Raw genomic sequence first — 10,281 nt, 5'->3', positions numbered from 1 at the left:
ATGTCCTAGGAGAAACCACCCAATATCATATTCATTTCCTCATAATATTTTCCTTACAGTTCAATACAAAATAGAGGATAATTTAAAATAAAGTTATTATTACTCTGGCTTAAGTAAGAACTTATCAGAATTTTGCAGCCCAAATAACATAAAATAATTTTAAAGATTTTTCCTAATTATGAGATTATGAGTTCAGATTCTCTATTAAAAAAATAATAAATACGCAAGTTACAGGGAAAAAAAAGGAGAAAGCATCTCTTTCTTACGATAGTCACACATTAGCTTTTTGTCTGCATTCAATATGGCTTATAGACAAGCGAGACAATTATGGAATTTGGATTTTCCCACTAAAGGAAAGACCACCAAATTTAAAAAATTTGTCTCATGCACGAAAAAATATATATCAGCTTTATCTCTTCTTTGGACCAGCATAATTATTTTATCTTAAAAAGGTACGAAAATACTATGTTTTCACCATGTTTCCAAACTTAGTTTTAAAGAATAATTTGAAACATTCTATTTTTTCAAAAGAAACCGTTTTTTCAAAAGATGTGTCCACTCCCATACAACTGCTTTTTTTGGCCACATAATAATGTACAGTGTTACTTCAATAGTCAACAAATAATAAATACTTTTCCGGTCCTTAATATAAGACCTATTTAACTAATTTGATTAGATTAAGGAAGTTAGGTAAGTTGGTTAATTATAAGAAAAGTGACACATTTTTCCTAAAACACCACAATCATCTTTCTTAATACCCCATCTCCTTCTTCTATTTGATTATGGTTGAGGGAATATCCATAAGGGTAATTTAGAGAACATTGATAAATATAAGAAATGGGTCTTATATTTAGGACCAAAACCAACTCAACAATTGGGTCTTATATTAAGTATCGGAGGAGAGTAGCTAGTTATCGATGATTTTGGATTTACATAATATCTATGGTCTGATATATTATTAAAAAAATTTATTTTTTAAATTTTTTTGAGAAATTATATTTGTATGAACTTATTACTATTAATACTAAATTTAGTTTTATTTTACTTTGGTCAAAGAGTTCGATTATGATTTGAAAATTAAAAAAAAAAGAAAGGGAATAAATAAAGAGGAAGCAGAAACAGAACGGTGCAAATACGGAGAATCATCCAGGTAAGCACCATGCAGGTTGGCAAATGACGAAGGCCTTGCCTTTTTCTCTCCAGCTCTCCCTCACAGGGCAGAGGGAGAAGAGAAGAGAGAGAGTGACGGAGGGAGATGACAGTCTGGCAATATTGGGAGGTCAAGCAAAGATGCCCTTCTGTTCTATGTCTCTGTCTTACGTCTCTCTCTCTCTCTCTCTCTATATATATATATATATATATATAGAGCACTCATTTCTTTCCTCCGAATTTTGGCTTTTGTTTTGAGCCTTTCCGTCTTCCAGAGAGACAGAGGCTTAGGATTTGGGCGCCATGAGTCTCTTCGGTCTTGGAAGCAGGTCAGCCTTCAATTATAACAGTCAATTTTCTCGAAGATTATCTGCATTCTGATTGCGTAACTGTTGTCGATCCTTTTGCATTCATAATCGTTTTGTTTCACGTTGTGTTCTCTTTTTGTTCCGCTGCATTCAATTATTTTCCATTCTCTCAAATAGAATGGTTTGATATTTGGCTGTCAAATTTATCGCTTCAGTTTGATGATTCTTTTTGTGAAAGAGCAATGTGAATCTGTCTCCCTGAGAGCCGGCTATTCGAAATTCATTGGAGCAGAAAACCAATTTTGAAATTTGACAATTCGATTTCTAATGGGATGTTTACTGATATTGAGAGACGATATTTTTCGCTTTCTTTCAGATGATTCTTTTTTGAGGTTAGTTTTAGAAGGGGCGTGCAAGGCCCATCAATCCGTTCAAGCCCAACCCATGAAATTATGACTTCCACCTATTTGTCCAAAAGCCGAGTTTAAAAAAAGTTCCACTATGAAGAGCTTACAACAGAAGCATCATTAATTTGTCATGTAACTTTTCTTTGGATAAATGGAATGTAAAGTATTTTTTGTTTAATTTTTATATTCTATGAAATTGTGATGTACCTTGCCCTTCAATTGTGTTAATTGTATATTGAACGCATTACTGTTGTATTGATTCAACTACAAAACGATGTAATGATTTCTGGACATCATGCTTATTGTCTTTATTTTAACATGTTAAAATGATTTATCACTTAAATCATGCCGAAGTTAAAAAAAATAAAATCAGAATATACTTTAAAAAGTGCTTATAATATTGTTATCGTATTTGGGTATTTTGATCTAACTTGTTCCAAGCTGATTGGCGTCGAATAAGCCAATTCTCTCTCCTATCTTTTAAACATGATTTTAGTTTTACCTTTTTGTTACATATAACTGTTGGTGGGAAGTGCTGTGATGACAAAAATTCTGCAAGTTTTTCATTGCTGATCATTCTGTGTATGCTATTTTTGATAATTTTTTTCTGCTTCTGCAAGTACTTCTTTTTTCATTGTTTGTCCATGTTAAGTTGTCAACATGATAAGTACAAGGAGGATTCTGTCAAACCACCTGAAGTTTACAGCAGGTAAAAGACGCCAATGTTTGGCTATTGTCTATGCACGTCGATAGAATGCTAACATAACAGGCGTTTCATATGTGTGCTGAATGTGGGAGTGACACATGATTGACGTGCAGGGGTCTTACTGTAATTAGCTTAAAACATATCAGTAATGTCTGTCTTACGGGTTTATGTCACAATCTTGGTCCACATATTTGTTTTCACTGTTAGTGACTACTACTGCTTTGATCTCTGCAGAAATTCAAAAACTTTTCGTCCGAAAAAGAGTGCTCCATCTGGAAGCAAGGTCAGTTTTCCTTGATTTTCATTCTTTTCTATGGTTGCTGGATTCTTTTCTGCTACTGTCTTGGGGTTATGCATATTCAATTTGTTTGTCGTTTTGTCTCATGCATTTTATTTCTTAAAGTGCAGGGTGCTCAACTACAAAAGCATATTGATGCCACATTGGGTAGTGGAAACTTGAGAGAAGCTGTAAAGCTGCCGCCTGGTGAAGATATTAATGAGTGGTTAGCTGTAAACAGTAAGAACCTCTAGTTCATTGAGTTTCAGGCAAATCACGCTGGAAGGTTTAAAATTTAAATTATTCATAAATTGCTTGTAAAATGTTAACTTTAGTGTCCCTTCTTTGTGCAGCTGTGGATTTCTTTAATCAAGTGAATATCCTTTATGGCACTCTTACGGAATTCTGCACACCAAACAACTGTCCAACAATGACTGCAGGACCAAAGTATTTGATCCGTCAGCCAAACTCTCCTTATTTTTCTTGCATCAACTAAGTGCCTATTCTACTTGCATCTCCTTATCTTCTGTCTACTATTTTTGGCATGTTGGCAAGCTATTAACAACAATTACTCTAGGTATATGTAGCCTTTTATAATAGGTAATACTAATACATGGTTTTAGTACATGCACCACAAAAATCAATGAAACCTGCCTAAACTAGTTTTTTTTTTTTTTTTTAAACCAGTGGCTTCAACCATTTTGACGAGGGCTCATATCAAAAAGAGCTTGCCATATTAAAGTTCTGGTTGTTTTGTCAATTAGTAGTATCATTTCATAGTGCTTGAGAGTACATGGCGTCTAAAATACTGCACCTAAATATTTGCTGGATATGCGTATAAATTAAAAACTACCCTTTACCTTTTCTGAGTGATGGAGGAATGGGTTCTGTGAGAAATTTCATTCTTCCAAATATGAAGCAGGATGGGTGCTGAGCTATGTTGGAGACTGTTGGTAGTGAATATTAAATAGTACTCTCCGAATTACAAGTTAACAGAGATTTTCCTAATTAACCTAAGCGTAGGGATTTGACAAAAGGAAGAACTCTTTCAAATGCAAGAATGGGAGAACCAATCTCCTTTAGTTTAGACCGCCCTGTTTCACCTGTCCTGTATCATTTTTTTCTTTGTTTTGTAGCCTTTGTTTGGTTGTCTTCTAGACTTTTCTTGACTTAAATGGACAAGTTGAATCATTAGTTCATAATGATCAACGTTAACATCATCCAGGGGGCAAGTACTTAATATCAGTTAAATTCTACAGATATGAGTATAGATGGGCTGATGGCGTCACAATTAAGAAACCTATAGAGGTATCTGCTCCAAAGTATGTTGAGTATCTGATGGATTGGATTGAATCTCAACTAGATGATGAAACAATTTTTCCTCAAAAACTAGGTACGTTTTCATCAAAGAAGCCGAAGCAACTTGACTGATTTTTTTGCCGGTTATTATAATTATTAATGACACCTGCGCTGCTGCGTTGGTCCAGGGGCTCCCTTTCCGAGCAATTTTGGAGATGTTGTTAAGACAATTTTTAAGAGATTGTTCCGTGTATATGCTCACATATATCACTCACATTTCCAAAAGATAGTGAGTTTGAAGGAAGAAGCTCATCTGAATACATGCTTCAAGCATTTTGTTTTGTTTACATGGGTAAGTGAAAGACCATAATGTTCAAACATGCACTGTTTATTTCTCTTTTGGTTCTCATGTCAATCTGACTCTGCAGGAATTCCGTCTGATTGATAAAGCAGAGCTCGCCCCTCTCCAGGACCTTGTTGAATCTATTATACAATTATAATGCTGTTTTTGCATCCCTTCTCCATTTTAGGGAGGTTAAACTTCGAAATGTTGGGTGCAGATCTGTTTTTTGCGTTTATCTTGCCCATGTAAAATACTTGATCAATGAAAGGTTTCTATTTGTTCAGTGGTGATTGTTCAAATGTTACCCACATCACATATTTGAAAAGTTTTTTTTTTTTTTTGCCTTCATTCCTATCAAGTAAATTGACATCTTTGAAATGCCAATGAGGGCTAACCCTGAAAATTATTGCAGAAGCGTGAATAACAAGTATTTTCTCTCGGTCATTGCTACTCAGCTAGTCTTTTGTAAAGCTTGAAGAACTAGCCAAAGTAGCTTGAGGATACTGTAAGTTATACTTTGGGGGGGGGGGGGGGGAAGCTAGTCCTCAGATGGCTTCATAGAAACTAGGAAGTCAAATTCATTAGTGAGGCAAGAGTTCACTTCTCAATCGTTTGAGCAAATTCACATGAGCGTTCACTTTTGTTAGCTCTCATTTGCATCATATGCTTTGTTTCATTCTTTCTTGTTTTTTTACAATGTTTTTGCAAAACATGTTGTGGAAGAAGCAGAATGCTTCTAATTTAAACGTGTAGAATATTCCATGCATTGAAATATTAGAAATCTTTCTTTTGCCACCAATATTATATTTTGAAAAGATCACCTTGGCTCAGAATTGTTCCTCACCCACGAACCACGATGCAGGACATTATTCGAGAGATGAAGTTCCGGATAGATCCTTAAATTGCAAGCTTCATTTCGTAGTCACAACAGAAATGTTGAAATTTCTTTTTGTGACATCAATTATTTAATATTGCTGACTAATTCGTAATCAAGTTTGGTCAACTTTCAATTGAGAGAAAGTCTCTTGATATGATTCCCCCCCCCCCCCCCAATTCAGAGTTCAAATTCAAGACCTTACTCAAAGGGTGTTAAATTTTTTACCAGAGAGTCCCAACGCCATCACAAGATGAAGCTAAATAATGGATAAGGCATCAGAAGGTAACCAGCTTGTCTTCAGAAGCTAAATAAATCACAATATTTTCTTATTTATTTTATACTATAACATATGCCTCTTAACATCAATTGCTATGATTTAAATTATAATCAGAAAAAATAAGCTAAAAGGAAAAATAAAGCCCCGATTCAAGCGTGGTTAGGGTTAAAAAAAAAAAAAAAAGTTTGATTCAGTGTGTGTGGTGTGTTAAGAACAGTGGTATACTTGGCCAGCCAGACCACTAGTATCAACTCCCTTGGTCCCTTGTATTAATCTCATCTCCAACAGATGGGACGGTCCATGGCAACTTATCAGATAACTCCCAGCTTTTGAACATTCATGTTCCATCAGGTTATCAACGCGATTGTCTTGTCTGGTTCGTTTCGAATAACCAAGATCGCTGTTCTAGTCTTTCCACACCTATCTTGTTTCACAAATACAATCTGGCTGAGGATTTGCATAAAAACTTTCCTCCAACTTTGGAAATTCTCCAGACTCTCTAGGATATGGAGCCCCAGTTCGGTCTTCATGAAGCTTTTTCACCTTAGAGCTGAACTTCTTCCAAGAAATTTTCCCTTCATCAAGCTGATCAACAAGTTTAACCAAATTCATCCTGCAATAGGCAATAAAATATCAGCTATAGTGCCAATAATAGTGTCAATTTCCCACAGAATGCCAGTCAGTTGTGCTAAAAGTTAAATAGGCAATGGAGTCACAATCTATTACTTGTCAGGATTGATGGTCTTCTTGAAGTTCTCAAAGCGCCTATGACCTTGAACCGCCTTCGCCATATTTCCATCGTAAGTATAGAGAAACACATCACTCTGAAGGGCAACAACATAGTCTATGCCAGCCAACATGTTTTGGTGATTCTTGAAAGGTTCCAACTCTTGCTCAGTAGACAGAGAGGAATGTGAGAAAATATTGGGGAAATCATCCTCAAGATATTTCATACTTCCTCTTCCGTATGCTTCACCGGCCACAAGATAAATCCTAGTGCTGGATGGAAAACCCAGTGCTTTAAGCAACAGTGAAGTTTCCCTTGGTGTTAATGGACATCCTCCAAGAATTCGCCTCTCGGTCCCATTAATCTCCTTCTCCTTCCAGTGACTGACTTCATATCGCATCTGTTTCAGTTCTTCATCTTCTTCCGCAGTCAAATTGTGGCTGCAGCCCGTAAATGCAAGCATATCCTTCTCATATCTAGAACAGGAAAAGGGTAACGTGATCCTTCAGATTCTTGGCAGGAACACAAATAATTGTTTCATGAAACCTACGTATCAATTGACACTCTTAATTCTGTCAATGAATTATTTTAATGGAACATGATTTAAATCTAATCTGTCAAACTATCGTTCTGTGTATGCAATGAAAAGCGAGAATACTTTGAGAAGCCAAGATATCAAGGGAGGCCTGAGATTCAATCAATGTGTAACATGTATAGTCAAGCTAAACAAAAAAAGACACTCATGCTAAATTCCGAACCCCCTCTAGTTCCCCTATAAACTAAATGCACTAAGCTTGTTGCATATATTTACAGGAGAGAAAAGACTGCATCGCTTGAGATACAACCTGTCTAGGACTTTATTCTAAAAATTCAAAACAGAATTCTAGAAAATACTGGAGAACACCCTTTTGCTCTTAAAGATTCAAACTCAGGATGCAGTAATGAGAAAATCAGAACGCAAAATGCAGGAAACTAGTATCCTACCATGAAAGGAGTTAGGTAAACTCCGGAAAAACACTGGAACCCCTCCAAACACCAAACCCCCCCCCCCGGGGGAGGAGAAAGAAAGAAAGACGATCCTATGTATTAGCAACTCACATTGATCTCAAACAGAAATTCAAAACCACAAGCGCTTCCATCCACACCATGCCAGGCCCTCACAATAGGGCTTTTAGTCAAAAAGTACAGAAATATAGAGACTTTTACGTGCACTTGAATTGGTGACTTCATTGACCGGCCAAAAGCAGGATTATGGGAGCAGTTCAACATCATTTTACCTTGTCAAAAGTAATTTATTATTCAAGTAGGCCAACAATTCAAGCCATGAGCACGGACCATCGCCACTCCATATGATCAGAAGTCAAAATCTAGCTTTTCCAAGAATTAAATAATCTCTACTCAATATATATATATTTTATCAGGATAATAATGCTAATAGGTTGAAGCCTTAAAATGTGGGCGGGATGAAAAATTTTAAGAAAACGAACAGGAGAGAAACACTTTTTGACAATGACGCCTTTTGATTTTATTGTAAATCACGTAGATTCAAGGGAAATATCACTATCCGTGAAACGAAAACATTCAGATTTTTGTATTAATTGATGGTAAAACGCAATTCCCAGAATATAGATGCACTCAGTCTCAGGCTCATCCACATATATGGAAATTGCAAGAGGACAGGGAAGGAAAGCTGAGGGAGAAAAAAGGGTAGGTAGAAGAGTAAGTGAAGAAAGAAAGAGATCCAATGTGTAAAATTGCGTAATTTGTGGGAGTATTAGATTCCCTACTTGCCTCAAATGAAGTGCAAGATAATGATTTCCCTCCTGTCGCATTCTAGATACCAACTTGTTGCCATGTTCTTCAATTGGTGCTGAATATTTTAATGCTTTGTAATTGGCTCGGCATCTCAATTTTGTATGGACTTTGAAATACCATTGTTAGCAAGCCTGGAATCAGTATGAGTAAAATAGACCACTTTGTGCTGCTTCAGGAGGGGAAGAACTTCACTTCTGTAATATGGTACCTGTGGATGAGCAATCAAATTCATCGACTGTATTAACATTATAGAAAGGGAAGCAATAAAAACAAATTTTAATAACATTGATTATATTAAAATAAATATGAGTATGTGAGACACATAACTCTATCATATTGTGATCTCTTTTACTGCAAACTTATAATGGATAAATGACCAGACTCTTGGCTGACTTCAACATTAAGATAATATATTAATGTAATCAAACATATCTTGCCAGACTCAAAAAAAGTAAATGGAGATGGATAATTATCTTGACCTTAGACCAAGATATTGGAGTTTTTACAAAAGGCTCAATTCCAGCAAAGTCTGCTGGTAACGTCTCAACTATGTGAATATCATCCTTCAGCATCTCATAAAATATCTCCAGTCAAACAAATCCTTGAAGCCACTGCAAATAAATTGAAATAAAGTAGCTTAGGAACCACTAAAATATATGTTGAGCATATTAGTACCTCTGACATTTTGCAAGACGATTATCAATCTGGAAATAGGTTGTAGATAGTGAGATTGGAAAAACGGCATTATTGAAGATCTCTCACAAAAATGCCATCTTTCCATTAGGAGAAAAGCAGTGAAAGTTGTCTAATTGAAGATGTCAATAATAGGACTACAAGTGATGATATGCTTAAAAAAAGGCAGCATAAGCTGCCATGAGACAAAGCTATTATCCCTAAGTTTCTTGCACCAATCGAAAAGTTCTGTGAAATATCTTGATTTGGACAAGTAGTCTAACACTCGTAATTTCCAATCAACTAAGATAGGTGGTAAGAGTCCATTTAAATCTGAATACAGTAGCTTGCAAGAAAGCAAGAAGCAAGGGTATTATGCATAAGCAATTGGCCTTTATTTCTAATGAGCAGTGGGAACAAATAAACCAACCTCTCATCAGCCCAGTAGGAAGTATGATCAAGGGAAGGAAGGACTAGTGTTGCCTTCAAAATCTTAGCAACAGCCACCATATCACATATCTGCATTCCAGAAGTTTTGAAGCATTAATTATGCCAGCTAGATAATTTTCTGTGATAAACCATAAGCAACCAAGGTAACCATACCCCAAACCTCATCTGATTCAGGCCACCATTAGCATTTATGAGAATGCAACCATTTGTCTTCGCATCTAGCTCTATAAGAAGAAGCAGCCAGTCAGAGAGAAGAAAACGAAACATAACAACAAAATACACTGTGTAGGTAGGTAAAAGAAGTATACATTATACGAAACGTTCATACTTTTATGATTTCTTGGCAGGTCAATGCATTGACTGTAATCTCATAGTTGGGTATAGACCAGATGCCAGCTTCCTGAATAAAAACCAAAATTTTGATGCATCAAAAGCAAATAAACCTCGGTAGACCTCAAAGGAAAAAAAATTTCTTTTCATTCATTTATTTAAGTTTGTTTTATTCAGAACCAAACGACTGAGTGAATATTAGCAATACACCATGCAACTCAGAGTAAGACTTAGAGCAAGACTTACTTTAGCCATAGCAGTCTGGCTGCCAGTTACTCCTGTTTCTAACATCTTTAGAGTTCGTTCAGCATCAACTCCTTCCTCCCGATATCCATGATCATAGGTCCTTTGTTCCATCAGATTTGGATTAGTGATGGAACCGGATAGATCCTGATAAAATGCAGAAATGACTTCCGAATTCAGAAAGATAAATGGATTAAAATGCAAGCAACTTTCTGCTCTTCAAATGAAAAAGTGACGCAAACTGCATGTAATATAATCATCAGTCAAACCATGACCTACATCTATTTCTTGATTTACTCCATCACCTAACAAATATTGAGCTGTTTACAAATGTAGGTGCAATATATCTATTACCAGTAAAAAGCACCAGATCAAAGTGAAAAAGAAATAAAATTCTCGAT

The 10,281-nt window shown here is 35.9% G+C and overlaps 2 protein-coding genes across 3 annotated transcripts; one reads left to right on the top strand and one right to left on the bottom strand.

Annotated features, from left to right (window-relative positions):
* Positions 1-1,441: 1,441 nt before the first annotated feature.
* Positions 1,442-4,799, top strand: LOC114711286 (MOB kinase activator-like 1A). Of its 2 annotated transcripts, none has more exons than XM_028895661.1 (7): positions 1,442-1,478; positions 2,805-2,853; positions 2,979-3,087; positions 3,201-3,294; positions 4,107-4,240; positions 4,335-4,498; positions 4,575-4,799. In XM_028895661.1, exons 1-7 carry the CDS (start codon positions 1,453-1,455, stop codon positions 4,644-4,646), a joined length of 648 nt encoding a protein of 215 aa, XP_028751494.1. In that variant the 5' UTR covers positions 1,442-1,452; the 3' UTR covers positions 4,647-4,799. The 2 variants fall into 2 exon arrangements, with proteins under 2 accessions (XP_028751494.1, XP_028751493.1); XM_028895660.1 differs by lacking the exon at positions 1,442-1,478 and adding an exon at positions 2,493-2,573.
* A 906-nt stretch (positions 4,800-5,705) lies between these two features.
* Positions 5,706-10,027, bottom strand: LOC114711281 (O-fucosyltransferase 35-like; the record flags this gene model as incomplete). The annotated part of the gene is given in 11 exon segments (XM_028895651.1): positions 5,706-6,256; positions 6,370-6,846; positions 8,162-8,285; positions 8,288-8,393; positions 8,665-8,762; positions 8,765-8,796; positions 9,288-9,376; positions 9,461-9,531; positions 9,636-9,677; positions 9,680-9,707; positions 9,884-10,027. Coding segments are annotated over 11 exon segments (1,404 nt in total), but the record flags the coding sequence as incomplete, so codon positions are not given.
* Positions 10,028-10,281: the final 254 nt, after the last annotated feature.

Source organism: Neltuma alba, unplaced genomic scaffold, assembly GCF_004799145.2.
Source record: "Neltuma alba isolate B1F8T4 unplaced genomic scaffold, ASM479914v2 tig00011287_pilon, whole genome shotgun sequence".
NCBI lineage: Eukaryota > Viridiplantae > Streptophyta > Magnoliopsida > Fabales > Fabaceae > Neltuma > Neltuma alba.
Note: the sequence above shows the minus strand (reverse complement) of the source record. Positions and strands in the feature narration are given on the sequence as shown.